Here is a 17500-nt window from a genome sequence, read left to right on the forward strand (position 1 = left end):
AACAGTTGATAGAGCTGTAGGAGGTTTACAACAGTTGAGAGAGCTGTAGGAGGTTTACAACAGTTGATAGAGCTGTAGGAGGTTTACAACAGTTGAGAGAGCTGTAGGAGAGTTGAGAGAGCTGTAGGAGGTTTACAACAGTTGATAGAGCTGTAGGAGGTTTACAACAGTTGATAGAGCTGTAGGAGGTTTACAACAGTTGATAGAGCTGTAGGAGGTTTACAACAGTTGATAGAGCTGTAGGAGGTTTACAACAGTTGATAGAGCTGTAGGAGGTTTACAACAGTTGATAGAGCTGTAGGAGGTTTACAACAGTTGATAGAGCTGTAGGAGGTTTACAACAGTTGATAGAGCTGTAGGAGGTTTACAACAGTTGATAGAGCTGTAGGAGGTTTACAACAGTTGATAGAGCTGTAGGAGGTTTACAACAGTTGATAGAGCTGTAGGAGGTTAACAACAGTTGATAGAGCTGTAGGAGGTTTACAACAGTTGATAGAGCTGTAGGAGGTTTACAACAGTTGATAGAGCTGTAGGAGGTTTACAACAGTTGATAGAGCTGTAGGAGGTTTACAACAGTTGATAGAGCTGTAGGAGGTTTACAACAGTTGATAGAGCTGTAGGAGGTTTACAACAGTTGATAGAGCTGTAGGAGGTTTACAACAGTTGATAGAGCTGTAGGATGTTTACAACAGTTGATAGAGCTGTAGGAGGTTAACAACAGTTGATAGAGCTGTAGGTTAACAACAGTTGATAGAGCTGTAGGAGGTTTACAACAGTTGATAGAGCTGTAGGAGGTTTACAACAGTTGATAGAGCTGTAGGAGGTTAACAACAGTTGATAGAGCTGTAGGAGGTTAACAACAGTTGATAGAGCTGTAGGAGGTTAACAACAGTTGATAGAGCTGTAGGAGGTTAACAACAGTTGATAGAGCTGTAGGAGGTTAACAACAGTTGATAGAGCTGTAGGAGGTTAACAACAGTTGATAGAGCTGTAGGAGGTTTACAACAGTTGATAGAGCTGTAGGAGGTTTACAACAGTTGATAGAGCTGTAGGAGGTTAACAACAGTTGATAGAGCTGTAGGAGGTTTACAACAGTTGATAGAGCTGTAGGAGGTTAACAACAGTTGATAGAGCTGTAGGAGGTTAACAACAGTTGATAGAGCTGTAGGAGGTTTACAACAGTTGATAGAGCTGTAGGAGGTTTACAACAGTTGATAGAGCTGTAGGAGGTTTACAACAGTTGATAGAGCTGTAGGAGGTTTACAACAGTTGATAGAGCTGTAGGAGGTTAACAACAGTTGAGAGAGCTGTAGGAGGTTAACAACAGTTGAGAGAGCTGTAGGAGGTTTACAACAGTTGATAGAGCTGTAGGAGGTTTACAACAGTTGATAGAGCTGTAGGAGGTTTACAACAGTTGAGAGAGCTGTAGGAGGTTTACAACAGTTGAGAGAGCTGTAGGAGGTTTACAACAGTTGATAGAGCTGTAGGAGGTTTACAACAGTTGAGAGAGCTGTAGGAGGTTAACAACAGTTGATAGAGCTGTAGGAGGTTTACAACAGTTGATAGAGCTGTAGGAGGTTTACAACAGTTGAGAGAGCTGTAGGAGGTTTACAACAGTTGAGAGAGCTGTAGGAGGTTTACAACAGTTGATAGAGCTGTAGGAGGTTTACAACAGTTGATAGAGCTGTAGGAGGTTTACAACAGTTGAGAGAGCTGTAGGAGGTTAACAACAGTTGATAGAGCTGTAGGAGGTTTACAACAGTTGATAGAGCTGTAGGAGGTTTACAACAGTTGAGAGAGCTGTAGGAGGTTTACAACAGTTGATAGAGCTGTAGGAGGTTTACAACAGTTGATAGAGCTGTAGGAGGTTTACAACAGTTGATAGAGTTGTAGGAGGTTTACAACAGTTGATAGAGCTGTAGGAGGTTTACAACAGTTGATAGAGCTGTAGGAGGTTTACAACAGTTGAGAGAGCTGTAGGAGGTTTACAACAGTTGATAGAGCTGTAGGAGGTTTACAACAGTTGAGAGAGCTGTAGGAGGTTTACAACAGTTGATAGAGCTGTAGGAGGTTAACAACAGTTGATAGAGCTGTAGGAGTATTGCTACACATGCAGGTTGGCTCTCTCTCCCTACCTCTCCCTCTCGCTCAACTCTCCCTCTCCCGCTCACCTCTCCCTCTCCCGCTCACCTCTCCCTCTCCCGCTCACCTCTCCCTCTCCCGCTCACCTCTCCCTCCCTCCCTCGCTCACCTCCCTCTCACCTATCGCTCCCCTCGCTCTCACCTCTCCCTCTCCCTCTCCCACCTCCCTCTCCCCCTCCCCCTCACCTATCGCCCCCTCTCACATCTCTCACCCCTCACCTCTCTCACCCTCACCTCTCTCACTCTCACCTCTCTCTCCCTCTCACCTCTCTCTCCTCTCTCTCCCTCTCTCCCCCTCCCTCTCTCCTCTCTCTCCCCTCTCTCCCCCTCCCTATCTCTCTCTCTCACCCACTCCCTCTCACACCTCTCTCTCTCCCTCCCTCTCACACACCTCTCTCCCCTCCCTCTCCCTCATCTCTCCCCCTCCCTCGCTCTCCCTCCCTCACCTCACCTCTCTCCTCCCCATCTCTCCCCCTCCCTCTCTCTCTCACCCCCTCCCTCTCACACCTCTCTCTCTCTCCCCCTCCCTCTCTCTCACCTCTCTCTTCCCCTCCCTCTCACACATCTCTCTCTCACCTCTCTCTCCCCTCCCTCTTCCCCTCCCTCTTCCCCTCCCTCTCACACTCTCTCTCTCTCTCACCTCTCTCTCTCACCTCTCTCTCTCACCTCTCTCTCTCACCTCTCTCTCTCACCTCTCTCTCTCACCTCTCTCTCCTAACTTACTCAGCAGTTTGTTGAGGAGGAGAGTAGGAGGAAGGATGTTGAATCCGGTTCAAAAAAAAAAAAAAAAACTATTTTTTTCCAGAAACACTCATTTGTATGTTTTGTCACATTTTTCTAATAAAAAGCATCAAATCTGGAAAATGTCAAAGAACGTTCAACAGATCTGGAGCTCATCAGTCACTTAAACTCAAACCACAAGTCATGAAAACAGGAAGAAAAAAAACGGGTTCTTGTAAATTATGATTAAATATCTTTAAATATCTTCTCAATGTAATCCAATGATATTTATTTGAATTAGTTAACATGTCAAACGTATAAATGTTTATGAGCAGTTTGTAATCTAAATAAAGTTCAGCAGAGAAAACAGTGACATGTTTGTTTGTTGTTGTGGAGAGGCTCACCTTGGCTTTCCCATCCTGGGCAGACATGTAGCCAACACACATGCTTTCTGTAGTGTGGCTCCACAGGAACTCAACTGGGGGGAGACAGAGAGAGAGGAAGAGGAGAGAGGAGAGAGAGAGACAAAGAGGAGAGAGAGAGGAAGAGGAGAGAGAAAGAGGAGAGAGAAAGAGGAGAGAGAAAGAGGAGAGAGAGAAGAGGAGAGAGAAAGAGGAGAGAGAGAAAGAGGAGAGAGAAAGAGGAGAGAGAGAAGAGAGAAAGAGGAGAGAGAGAGAGAGAGAGAGAGAGAGAGAGAGAGAGAGAGAGGGAGAGAGAGAGAGAAAGAGAGAGAGGAGAAAGAGAGAGAGGGAGAGAGGGAGAAAGAGAGAGAGGGAGAGAGGGAGAGAGAGGGGAGGGAGGGGAGAGAGAGGGAGAGAGAGGGGGAGGGAGGGGGAGAGAGAGGGAGAGAGAGGGAGAGAGAGGGAGAGAGAGAGGGGGAGAGAGAGGGGGAGAGAGAGGGGGAGAGAGAGGGGGAGAGAGAGGGGGAGAGAGAGGGAGAGAGAGGGGGAGAGAGAGGGAGAGAGAGGGAGAGAGAGGGGAGAGAGAGGGGAGAGAGGGGGAGAGAGAGGGGGAGAGAGAGGGGGAGAGAGAGGGGGAGAGAGAGGGGAGAGAGAGGGGGAGAGGGGAGGGAGGGGAGAGAGAGGGGAAGGGAGAAATAAAAAAGTTGATGAGTGCAGGGCAGACAAAAAGAAGTCTGTTGGTCATAGGGACCAGGAAGTTTGGTCCAGTTTCTGAGAAGCCTAGTGGTTAGGAGGAGTTACACACTTCATAAACTTTATATCCGTCAGACAGAGGAAAAACATTGCACTTTGACAGCTGGCAACAAAGTCTGTGTCCCAAATTAAAATTTTAGTCATTTATCCAGAGCAACGCACAATTAGTGCATTCATCTTCAGATAGCCTGGATGTCAGGAGAGGGTTGGGTTGTAAAACTCTTACCCAGTATAGCCTGGATGTCAGGAGAGGGTTGGGTTATAAACTCTTACCCAGTATAGCCTGGATGTCAGGAGAGGGTTGGGTTATAAACTCTTACCCAGTATAGCCTGGATGTCAGGAGAGGGTTGGGTTATAAACTCTTACCCAGTATAGCCTGGATGTCAGGAGAGGGTTGGGTTATAAACTCTTACCCAGTATAGCCTGGATGTCAGGAGAGGGTTGGGTTATAAACTCTTACCCAGTATAGCCTGGATGTCAGGAGAGGGTTGGGCGTCGGAACATCTGCAGCACCTCAGGACGATGACCCTCCAAGGACACAGTCCTCACTGGCCAGGAACGGGAACCTGGTGGAGACAGGGGATGAGACAGTGTAGGGGGACGACGACAGGGGAGGTGAGGGGCGGAAACAGGGGAGGGGGGACGGGGACATGGGAGGGGAGGGGCGGAAACAGGGGGAGGGGGAACAGGGGAGGTGAGGGGCGGAAACAGGGGGGAGACATGGGAGGTGAGGGGCGGAAACAGGGGGGAGACATGGGAGGGGAGGGGCGGAAACAGGGGGGTGAGGGGCGGAAACAGGGGGGACATGGGAGGGGAGGAAACAGGGGGGCAGGGGTGGTGAGGGGCGGAAACAGGGGGAGACATGGGAGGGGAGGGGCGGGAAACAGGGGGAGACATGGGAGGGGAGGGGCGGAAACAGGGGGTGAGGGGCGGAAACAGGGGGAGACATGGGAGGGGAGGGGCGGAAACAGGGGGTGAGGGGCGGAAACAGGGGGGGAGACATGGGAGGGGAGGGGCGGAAACAGGGGGTGAGGGGCGGAAACAGGGGGGAGACATGGGAGGTGAGGGGCGGAAACAGGGGGAGACATGGGAGGGGAGGGGCGGAAACAGGGGGGGGGGACATGGGAGGGAGGGGAGGAAACAGGGGGGCAGGGGAGGTGAGGGGCGGAAACAGGGGGACATGGGAGGGGAGGGGCGGGGAGACAGGAGAGGGGGAGGAGACAGGGGAGGGGCGGAGACATGGGAAGGAGGGGGCGGAAACAGGGGGACATGGGAGGGGAGGGGCGGAAACAGGGGGGACATGGGAGGGGAGGGGCGGAAACAGAGGGGGGGAGGGGGACATGGGAGGGGAGGGGCGGAAACAGGGGGGGGCAGGGGAGGTGAGGGGCGGAAACAGGGGGGGGGCATGGGAGGGGAGGGGCGGGGGAGACAGGAGAGGGGGAGGAGACAGGGGAGGGGAGGGGCGGAGACATGTGAGGGGAGGGGCGGGGGAGACAGGGGAGGGAGGAGACATGTGAGGGGAGGGGGAGACAGGAGAGGGGGGAGACAATGGAAGGGAAGGGGAGGGGAGACAGGAGAGGGGGGGCATGGGAGGGGAGGGGGAGACAGGAGAGGGGGGCATGGGAGAGGAGGGGGAGACAGGGGAGGGGAGAATGTTTTTAGTCTATATAACTAATACAAAATGACTCAATTCATTGTAACACTTTATTACCTACATAAAGCCTTCATAATACATTCATAACATTATGAAATGACAATGTTGGTGACCATGTTGTGAAGGTGAGCTGAGAGTTGTCTAATATCTATCAGGAATTCAACTGAGAGTTGTCTAATATCTATCAGGAATTCAACTGAGCTGAGAGTTGTCTAATATCTATCAGGAATTCAACTGAGCTGAGAGCTGTCTAATATCTATCAGGAATTCAACTGAGAGTTGTCTAATATCTATCAGGAATTCAACTGAGAGTTGTCTAATATCTATCAGGAATTCAACTGAGAGTTGTCTAATATCTATCAGGAATTCAACTGAGAGTTGTCTAATATCTATCAGGAATTCAACTGAGAGTTGTCTAATATCTATCAGGAATTCAACTGAGAGTTGTCTAATATCTATCAGGAATTCAACTGAGAGTTGTCTAATATCTATCAGGAATTCAACTGAGAGTTGTCTAATATCTATCAGGAATTCAACTGAGAGTTGTCTAATATCTATCAGGAATTCAACTGAGAGTTGTCTAATATCTATCAGGAATTCAACTGAGAGTTGTCTAATATCTATCAGGAATTCAACTGAGAGCTGTCTAATATCTATCAGGAATTCAACTGAGAGTTGTCTAATATCTATCAGGAATTCAACTGAGCTGAGAGCTGTCTAATATCTATCAGGAATTCAACTGAGAGTTGTCTAATATCTATCAGGAATTAAATGGTATGAATTTCTTCGTCACTCTCCCTACCCTCCGGGCTACCTCGTCACTCTCCCTACCCTCCGGGCTACCTCGTCACTCTCCCTACCCTCCGGGCTACCTCGTCACTCTCCCTACCCTCCGGGCTACCTCGTCACTCTCCCTACCCTCCGGGCTACCTCGTCACTCTCCCTACCCTCCGGGCTACCTCGTCACTCTCTCTACCCTCCGGGCTACTTCGTCACTCTCCCTTACCCTCCGGGCTACCTCGTCACTCTCCCTACCCTCCGGGCTACCTCGTCACTCTCTCCACCCTCCGGGCTACCTCGTCACTCTCTCCACCCTCCGGGCTACCTCGTCACTACCCCGTCACTCTCTCCACCCTCCGGGCTACCTCGTCACTACCTCGTCACTCTCTCCACCCTCCGGGCTACCTCGTCACTACCTCGTCACTCTCTCCACCCTCCGGGCTACCTCGTCACTCTCTCCACCCTCCGGGCTACCTCGTCACTCTCTCCACCCTCCGGGCTACCTCGTCACTACCTCGTCACTCTCTCCACCCTCCGGGCTACCTCGTCACTCTCTCTACCCTCCGGGCTACCTCGTCACTCTCTCCACCCTCCGGGCTACCTCGTCACTCTCTCCACCCTCCGGGCTACCTCGTCACTCTCTCTACCCTCCGGGCTACCTCGTCACTCTCTCTACCCTCCGGGCTACCTCGTCACTCTCTCCACCCTCCGGGCTACCTCGTCACTCTCTCTACCCTCCGGGCTACCTCGTCACTCTCTCTACCCTCCGGGCTACCTCGTCACTCTCTCTACCCTCCGGGCTACCTCGTCACTCTCTCTACCCTCCGGGCTACCTCGTCACTCTCTCTACCCTCCGGGCTACCTCGTCACTCTCTCTACCCTCCGGGCTACCTCGTCACTCTCTCTACCCTCCGGGCTACCTCGTCACTCTCTCTACCCTCCGGGCTACCTCGTCACTCTCTCTACCCTCCGGGCTACCTCGTCACTCTCTCTACCCTCCGGGCTACCTCGTCACTCTCTACCCTCCGGGCTACCTCGTCACTACCGCGTCACTATCCTTCCCTCCGGCTCAATAAGGAGATTGACAATGAAGAAAAAGCAGCATGCGAGTCATATTATTTAGAGAGCTGGACATAAAGAATGAGAATCATTCTAGATATTCTATTTAGAGAGCTGGACATAAAGAATGAGAATCATTCTAGATATTCTATTTAGAGAGCTTCAATTAAATGGGTTGTGTAAGCTGAGTGAGGATTGTCTGGCCACATCAAAGACTCATCATCTCTCATCACGAAGGAAAGACTGTGTGTGTGTCTGTCTGAGCGTAAGTGTTTATAGAGCTGTGTTAGGTTTAATGAGAGACTTCAGAGACAACAACAGGACCATCTAGATCATCGCTATTCCAACTGTCCAGAGCACAAATCTTTACTAGAGCCCCGCGGGCCCTGGTGGCTAGAGCCCCGCGGGCCCTGGTGGCTAGAGCCCAGCGGGCCCTGGTGGCTAGAGCCCCGCGGGCCCTGGTGGCTAGAGCCCCGCGGGCCCTGGTGGCTAGAGCCCCGCGGGCCCTGGTGGCTAGAGCCCCGCGGGCCCTGGTGGCTAGAGCCCCGCGGGCCCTGGTGGCTAGAGCCCAACGGGCCCTGGTGGCTAGAGCCCTGCGGGCCCTGGTGGTTAGAGCCCCGCGGGCCCTGGTGGTTAGAGCCCCGCGGGCCCTGGTGGTTAGAGCCCCTGTTCTCTCCTCCTCTCTGTTTAACTCTGACGGACACTTCCTCTCATAGACCCAGAAAGAGAGAGAGAAGAAGAAAGAGAGAGAAGAAAGAGAGAGAGAGAGAGAAGAAGAAAGAGAGAAGAAGAGAGAGAGAAGAAGAGAGAGAAGAGAGAGAGAGAGAGAGAGAGAGAGAGAGAGAGAGAGAGAGAGAGAGAGAGAGAGAGAGAGAGAGAGAGAGAGAGAGAGAGAGAGAGAGAGAGAGAGAGAGAGAGAGAGAGAGAGAGAGAGAGAGAGAGAGAGAGATAGATAGAGAGAGAGAGAGACACAGAGAGAGAGAGAGAGAGACACAGAGAGAGAGAGAGAGACAGAGAGAGAGAGAGAGAGAGAGAGAGGGAGAGAGAGACAGAGAGAGACAGAGAGAGACAGAGAGAGACAGAGAGAGACAGAGAGAAACAGAGAGAAACAGAGGGAAACAGAGGGAAACAGAGGGAAACAGAGGGAAACAGAGGGAAACAGAGGGAGCCCAACAAAGTTAACAAGGCCTATTCAACACTGACCACTTGTGAAAATACAGAAATAACCCAACACCATCTTCAGAATTAAAATATTGATGTGGCCATGAAAATAAGGACCCCCGCGGGGTCGAATATGAATGAAGGGCCGTTAGCAGAACAGTTGTGATCCGTTCACCAAGACATGGTCCACTTGGACCTCTGTTGTCACCGTTTCCAGTTGTTAGACAATTAATGCTTTTTCACTTCAGTTTTTTGTCATGACCTCCTCCGTGCCAAACTGAGACGTGTCTCTCCGTACGTACACACATGCTTGGCTGAAACTGACAGTGTGTGTGTGTGTGTGTGTGACTTACTGATGAACTTGTTCTGCATAGCCTCCAGCAGCGCCTGGTGAGCATCTTCACACTGCATGGCAGAAGAACACTCACGCGCTAGCATGGTTCGTATTAGATGTTCCCCACAACCTATACACACACACACACACACACACACACACACACACACACACACACACACACACAGGAGGGAGATGCTTATCAATGTATGGGTTATGTATTTATATTATATTATTATTATATTATTATTATTATTTATATTATTTATTATTATTATTATTATTATGGGTTATGTATGGGTTATGTATGAGTTATGTATTTATATTATATTATTATTATATTATTATTATTATTATTTATATTATTTATTATTATTATTATGGGTTATGTATGGGTTATGTATGGGTTATGTATGGGTTATGCATGGGTTATGTATGGGTTATGTATGGGTTATGTATGGGTTATGCATGGGTTATGTATGGGTTATGCATGGGTTATGTATGGGTTATGTATGGGTTATGTATGGGTTATGTATGGGTTATGTATGGGTTATGCATGGGTTATGTATGGGTTATGCATGGGTTATGTATGGTTATGTATGGGTTATGTATGGGTTATGTATGGGTTATGCATGGATGTCCTTTGGGTGGTGGATAATTATTGATAAACACGGGAAAGAGTTGAGTGTCTAAAACCCAGCAGCGTTGCAGTTCTTGACACAAACCGGTGCGCCCGGCACCTACCACCATAACCCCGTTCAAACCGGTGCACCAGGCACCTACCACCATAACCCCGTTCAAACCGGTGCGCCCGGCACCTACCACCATAACCCCGTTCAAACCGGTGCACCTACCACCATAACCCCGTTCAAACCGGTGCGCCCGGCACCTACCACCATAACCCCGTTCAAACCGGTGCACCTACCACCATAACCCCGTTCAAACCGGTGCACCTACCACCATAACCCCGTTCAAACCGGTGCACCTACCACCATAACCCCGTTCAAACCGGTGCACCTACCACCATAACCCCGTTCAAACCGGTGTGCCAGGCACCTACCACCATAACCCCGTTCAAACCGGTGCACCTACCACCATAACCCCGTTCAAACCGGTGCGCCTACCACCATAACCCCGTTCAAACCGGTGCACCTACCACCATAACCCCGTTCAAACCGGTGCACCTACCACCATAACCCCGTTCAAACCGGTGCGCCTACCACCATAACCCCGTTCAAAAGGCACTTCAATATTTTGTCTTGTCCGTTCACCCTCTGCACGCCAACACAATACATGTGTCAATCGAGGCTTAAAAATCCTTCTTGAACCCGTCTCCCTCCCCTTCATCTACACTGATTGAAGTGGATTTAACAGGTGACATCAATAAGGGATCACAGCTTTCACCTGGATTCACCTGGTCAGTCTGTGTCATGGAAAGAACATTCTTAAGTGTCCTTCATGTTTTTTTGCAAACTCAGTGTATAAACACGTCCACACTGGCAGGAGAACAGATCAGTCAGTCAGAACACATCGTACAGCCGAGAGGGGACAGAGATGCATGCCGGTTAGCATGCCTGTACGATTAATCGATTTCAGATCTAAATTGCGATATTGGCATGTGCAATATCCATATCGCATGAGGCTGCAATTTTTCTCCTTTCATTGAATGCGGTTCCATGCACACAGTGTGATTATTGGGGATAGTCAGATGAATACAATATAGCGTGATTTAAACATTTAAACACGCTTTGCAAGAAGAACGATTTCCCTAATAATCCTGTTTACAAGGACACATCTGCAATCAGACTGACTGATGGGACTTTTGATAAATGCAAACGTTCTACCACAGCGACCTTGTTTTTTTGTGTTTTTTTTTATTCTGAGTTGCGACATAGAACGTATGTAAGTGAAAACTGTTATACATTTTAACATTTATTTAAAAATTTTAAAGGATATGATCGCGAAAAAAACCTACAAAAACATATTGTTAAGTAAAAACTAAAAAAACGTAAAATTGGACTAAATTGACATTGTTTTATTAAATTATTATTTATTAAATTAAAAGTACACGGCTCAAATAAATAAAGGGAACACTTAAACAACACAATGTAACTCCAAGTCAATCACACTTCTGTGAAATCAAACTGTCCACATAGGAAGCAACACTGATTGACAATACATTTCACTGCTGTTGTGCAAATGGAATAGACAACAGGTGGAAATTATAGGCAATTAGCAAGACACCCCCAATAAAGGAGTGGTTCTGCAGGTGGTGACCACAGACCACTTCTCAGTTCCTATGCTTCCTGGCTGATGTTTTGGTCACTTTTGAATGCTGGCGGTGCTTTCACACTAGTGGTAGCATGAGACTGAGTCTACAACCCACACAAGTGGCTCAGGTAGTGCAGCTCATCCAGGATGGCACATCAATGCGAGCTGTGGCAAGAAGGTTTGCTGTGTCTGTCAGCGTAGTGTCCAGAGCATGGAGGCGCTACCAGGAGACAGGCCAGTACATCAAGAGACGTGGAGGAGGCCGTAGGTGGGCAACAACCCAGCAGCAGGACCGCTACCTCCGCCTTTGTGCAAGGAGGAGCAGGAGGAGCACTGCCAGAGCCCTGGGTTCCTCCACAATGCAAGACAATGATAGACCTCATGTGGCTGCAAGAGGAACGCATTGATGCTATGGACTGGCCCGCCCGTTCCCCAGACCTGAATCCAATTGGGTGGGGGTTGTGCTTAGCACATCTGGGACATCATGTCTCGCTCCATCCACCAACGCCACGCCCAGCCACATGAGGTCTATCATTGTCTTGCATTAGGAGGAACCCAGGGCAAACCTGCACCAGCATATGGTCTCACAAGGGGGGTCTGAGGATCTCATCTCGGGGCCTAATGGCAGTCAGGCTACCTCTGGCGAGCACATGGAGGGCTGTTAGGCCCCCAAAGAAATGCCACCCCACACCATGACTGACCCACCGCCAAACCGGTCATGCTGGAGGATGTTGCAGGCAGCAGAAGGCGTTCTCCACGGCATCTCCAGACTCTGTCACATGTGCTCAGTGTGAACCTGCTTTCATCTGTGAAGAGCACAGGGCGCCAGTGGTGAATTTGCCAATCTTGGTGTTCTTTGGCATATGCCAAACGTCCTGCACGGTGTTGGGCTGTAAGCACAACCCCCACCTGTGGACGTCGGGCCCTCATACCACCCCCTCATGGAGTCTGTTTCTGACTGTTTGAGCAGACACATGCACATTTGTGGCCTGCTGGAGGTCATTTGCAGGGCTCTGGCAACGTGGCGTTGCACCACAGACTGTCCAGAGTTGGCGGATGCTTTAGTCCAAGGCTGGGAGGAGATCCCTCAGGAGACCATCCGCCACCTACTCAGGAGCATGCCCAGACGTTGTAGGGAGGTCATACAGGCACGATGAGGACACACACACTACTGAGCCCCATTTTGACTAAACAGGTGTCCCGACTTCACCTCCCAACTAAACAGGTGTCCCACCTTCACCTCCCAACTAAACAGGTGTCCACACCTTCACCTCCCGACTAAACAGGTGTCCCCACCTTCACCTCCCAACTAAACAGGTGTCCCCACCTTCACCTCCCGACTAAACAGGTGTCCCCACCTTCACCTCCCGACTAAACAGGTGTCCCCACCTTCACCTCCCGACTAAACAGGTGTCCCCACCTTCACCTCCCAACTAAACAGGTGTCCCACCTTCACCTCCCAACTAAACAGGTGTCCCACCTTCACCTCCCAACTAAACAGGTGGCCCCACCTTCACCTCCCGACTAAACAGGTGGCCCATCTTCACCTCCCAACTAAACAGGTGGCCCCACCTTCACCTCCCAACTAAACAGGTGGCCCATCTTCACCTCCCAACTAAACAGGTGGCCCACCTTCACCTCCCAACTAAACAGGTGGCCCACCTTCACCTCCCAACTAAACAGGTGGCCCATCTTCACCTCCCAACTAAACAGGTGTCCCCACCTTCACCTCCCAACTAAACAGGTGTCCCCACCTTCACCTCCCAACTCTAGACTGAACAGGTGGATGGATGTCTCCACTACATTAATAAGGTTAACAATTGAGGAATGTGTACATCTAAACCAGTTGCGTGAAGCTTTATAAAAAGAGAATAGTGTAAATGCAGGAAGGTTGACGACGTACACTACACACAAGCTGTTTTCAAAATGGGACCCATGTCAAACCCAGACAGTCAACGAGGGAAAGACCCATGTCAAACCCAGACAGTCAACGAGGGAAAGACCCATGTCAAACCCAGACAGTCAACGAGGGAAAAACCCATGTCAAACCCAGACAGTCAACCAGGGAAAGACCCATGTCAAACCCAGACAGTCAACCAGGGAAAGACCCAGACAGTCAACCAGGGAAAGACCCAGACAGTCAACAGGGAAAGACCCAGACAGTCAACAGGGAAAGACCCATGTAAAACCCAGACAGTCAACAGGGAAAGACCTCAGACAGTCAAGCAGGGAAAGACCCATGTCAAACCCAGACAGTCAACGAGGGAAAGACCCATGTCAAACCCAGACAGTCAAACAGGGAAAGACCCAGACAGTCAACGAGGGAAAGACCCAGACAGTCAACGAGGGAAAGACCCATGTAAAACCCAGACAGTCAACGAGGGAAAGACCCAGACAGTCAGCCAGGGAAAAACCCATGTCAAACCCAGACAGTCAACGAGGGAAAGACCCATGTCAAACCCAGACAGTCAACCAGGGAAAGACCCAGACAGTCAACCATGGAAAGACCCATGTAAAACCCAGACAGTCAACGAGGGAAAGACCCATGTCAAACCCAGACAGTCAACAAGGGAAAGACCCATGTCAAACCCAGACAGTCAAGCAGGGAAAGACCCATGTCAAACCCAGACAGTCAACCAGGGAAAGACCCATGTCAAACCCAGACAGTCAACCAGGGAAAGACCCATGTCAAACCCAGACAGTCAACCAGGGAAAGACCCATGTAAAACCCAGACAGTCAACCAGGGAAAGACCCATGTCAAACCCAGACAGTCAACCAGGGAAAGACCCATGTAAAACCCAGACAGTCAACCAGGGAAAGACCCATGTCAAACCCAGACAGTCAACCAGGGAAAGACCCAGACAGTCAACCAGGGAAAGACCCATGTCAAACCCAGACAGTCAACGAGGGAAAGACCCATGTCAAACCCAGACAGTCAACCAGGGAAAAACCCAGACAGTCAACCAGGGAAAAACCCAGACAGTCAAGCATGTAAAACCCAGACAGTCAAGCAGGGAAAGACCCATGTCAAACCCAGACAGTCAACCAGGGAAAGACCCAGACAGTCAACGAGGGAAAGACCCATGTAAAACCCAGACAGTCAACCAGGGAAAGACCCAGACAGTCAACGAGGGAAAGACCCAGACAGTCAACCAGGGAAAGACCCAGACAGTCAACCAGGGAAAGACCCAGACAGTCAACCAGGGAAAGACCCAGACAGTCAACGAGGGAAAGACCCAGACAGTCAGCCAGGGAAAGACCCATGTCAAACCCAGACAGTCAACCAGGGAAAGACCCAGACAGTCAACGAGGGAAAGACCCAGACAGTCAACGAGGGAAAGACCCAGACAGTCAACGAGGGAAAGACCCATGTAAAACCCAGACAGTCAACGAGGGAAAGACCCAGACAGTCAAGCAGGGAAAGACCCATGTCAAACCCAGACAGTCAACGAGGGAAAGACCCATGTCAAACCCAGACAGTCAAACAGGGAAAGACCCAGACAGTCAACGAGGGAAAGACCCAGACAGTCAACGAGGGAAAGACCCATGTAAAACCCAGACAGTCAACGAGGGAAAGACCCAGACAGTCAGCCAGGGAAAAACCCATGTCAAACCCAGACAGTCAACGAGGGAAAGACCCATGTCAAACCCAGACAGTCAACCAGGGAAAGACCCAGACAGTCAACCATGGAAAGACCCATGTAAACCCAGACAGTCAACGAGGGAAAGACCCATGTCAAACCCAGACAGTCAACAAGGAAAGACCCATGTCAAACCCAGACAGTCAACAGGGAAAGACCCAGACAGTCAAACCCAGACAGTCAACCAGGGAAAGACCCATGTCAAACCCAGACAGTCAACCAGGGAAAGACCCATGTCAAACCCAGACAGTCAACCAGGGAAAGACCCATGTAAAACCCAGACAGTCAACCAGGGAAAGACCCATGTCAAACCCAGACAGTCAACCAGGAAAACAAAGAAAGACCCATGTAAAACCCAGACAGTCAACCAGGGAAAGACCCATGTCAAACCCAGACAGTCAACCAGGGAAAGACCCAGACAGTCAACCAGGGAAAAACCCATGATGCTTAAACCCAGACAGTCAACGAGGGAAAGACCCATGTCAAACCCAGACAGTCAACCAGGGAAAAACCCAGACAGTCAACCAGGGAAAAACCCAGACAGTCAAGCAATAAAACCCAGACAGTCAAGCAGGGAAAGACCCATGTCAAACCCAGACAGTCAACTGTAGGGAAAGACCCAGACAGTCAACCAGGGAAAGACCCATGTCAAACCCAGACAGTCAACCAGGGAAAGACCCAGACAGTCAACCAGGGAAAGACCCAGACAGTCAACCAGGGAAAGACCCAGACAGTCAACTGTAATAAAGACCCAGACAGTCAGCCAGGGAAAGACCCATGAAACCCAGACAGTCAACGAAATGAAAGACCCAGACAGTCAACGAGGGAAAGACCCATGTAAAACCCAGACAGTCAACGAGGGAAAGACCCAGACAGTCAACGAGGGAAAGACCCAGACAGTCAACCAGGGAAAGACCCATGTCAAACCCAGACAGTCAACGAGGGAAAGAAAACCTCCTGAGAGGAAAAACAAAGGCAGCAGCTCAAGACAAAGGCCATAAAGACTATAGACAACAACCTGAAGGAGAGTGCTGAGAGATTCATGCTTTTTGAGGTTGGTCCCGTTCCAGTTCAATTATTATTATTATTATTATTCTTTTTTCAATTTTGGTTTTGATTATTTGGGTTGAATGCTGTAACAACACAGAATAAAACAATTAATAAATGTCCCATGATGCTAAGTGACTGTAATAAATGTCCCATGATGCTTAGTGACTGTAATAAATGTCCCATGATGCTTAGTGACTGTAATAAATGTCCCATGATGCTTAGTGACTGTAATAAATGTCCCATGATGCTAAGTGACTGTAATAAATGTCCCATGATGCTTAGTGACTAATAAATGTCCCATGATGCTTAGTGACTGTAATAAATGTCCCATGATGCTAAGTGACTGTAATAAATATCCCATGATGCTAAGTGACTGTAATAAATGTCCCATGATGCTTAGTGACTGTAATACATGTCCCATGATGCTTAGTGACTCTAATAAATGTCCCATGATGCTTAGTGACTCTAATAAATGTCCCATGATGCTTAGTGACTGTAATAAAAGTCCCATGATGCTAAGTGACTGTAATAAATGTCCCATGATGCTTAGTGACTGTAATAAATGTCCCATGATGCTTAGTGACTGTAATAAATGTCCCATGATGCTTAGTGACTGTAATAAATGTCCCATGATGCTTAGTGACTGTAATAAATGTCCCATGATGCTTAGTGACTGTAATAAATGTCCCATGATGCTTAGTGACTGTAATAAATGTCCCATGATGCTTAGTGACTGTAATACATGTCCCATGATGCTTAGTGACTGTAATAAATGTCCCATGATGCTTAGTGACTGTAATAAATGTCCCATGATGCTTAGTGACTGTAATAAATGTCCCATGATGCTTAGTGACTGTAATAAAAGTCCCATGATGCTAAGTGACTGTAATAAATGTCCCATGATGCTTAGTGACTGTAATAAATGTCCCATGATGCTTAGTGACTGTAATAAATGTCCCATGATGCTTAGTGACTGTAATAAATGTCCCATGATGCTTAGTGACTGTAATAAAAGTCCCATGATGCTAAGTGACTGTAATAAATGTCCCATGATGCTTAGTGACTGTAATAAAAGTCCCATGATGCTAAGTGACTGTAATAAATGTCCCATGATGCTTAGTGACTGTAATAAATGTCCCATGATGCTTAGTGACTGTAATAAATGTCCCATGATGCTTAGTGACTGTAATAAATGTCCCATGATGCTTAGTGACTGTAATAAATGTCCCATGATGCTTAGTGACTGTAATAAAAGTCCCATGATGCTAAGTGACTGTAATAAATGTCCCATGATGCTTAGTGACTGTAATAAATGTCCCATGATGCTTAGTGACTGTAATAAAAGTCCCATGATGCTTAGTGACTGTAATAAATGTCCCATGATGCTTAGTGACTGTAATAAAAGTCCCATGATGGCAGTGGAGTGCTCATTACTGAATATCCCTTATTAACCATTATTTATTCACATGACAATGCTGTATTAAAATATTTCAGTTGTTGTGTTTATTACATTTATTTCAGGCCTTTTTAAT

At 48.8% G+C, this 17500-nt stretch overlaps 1 protein-coding gene and 1 long non-coding RNA gene across 13 annotated transcripts in view; both read right to left on the reverse strand.

Annotated features, from left to right (window-relative positions):
• The window catches only part of tasp1 (taspase, threonine aspartase, 1), a 125799-nt gene that overhangs the window by 42306 nt on the left and 65993 nt on the right, over positions 1 to 17500 (reverse strand). Inside the window, 4 exon segments of the mRNA XM_052495829.1 lie at positions 3267 to 3340; positions 4478 to 4543; positions 4546 to 4583; positions 9021 to 9135. Of these exon segments, the coding sequence (XP_052351789.1) occupies positions 3267 to 3340; positions 4478 to 4543; positions 4546 to 4583; positions 9021 to 9135 (293 nt within the window).
• Positions 6462 to 7511, reverse strand: LOC127915650 (uncharacterized). Of its 12 annotated transcripts, none has more exons than XR_008091529.1 (4): positions 7169 to 7508; positions 7082 to 7110; positions 6868 to 7023; positions 6462 to 6776 (listed from the first exon to the last, which is right to left on the reverse strand). It is a non-coding gene; the product is annotated as an uncharacterized LOC127915650 (long non-coding RNA). The 12 variants fall into 12 exon arrangements; XR_008091531.1 differs by lacking the exon at positions 7082 to 7110 and adding an exon at positions 7024 to 7081 and having other exon boundaries at positions 6868 to 6954; positions 7140 to 7506; XR_008091518.1 differs by having other exon boundaries at positions 6868 to 6954; positions 7024 to 7110; positions 7169 to 7504.

Source organism: Oncorhynchus keta, chromosome 3, assembly GCF_023373465.1.
Source record: "Oncorhynchus keta strain PuntledgeMale-10-30-2019 chromosome 3, Oket_V2, whole genome shotgun sequence".
In the NCBI taxonomy this organism is placed as follows: domain Eukaryota; kingdom Metazoa; phylum Chordata; class Actinopteri; order Salmoniformes; family Salmonidae; genus Oncorhynchus; species Oncorhynchus keta.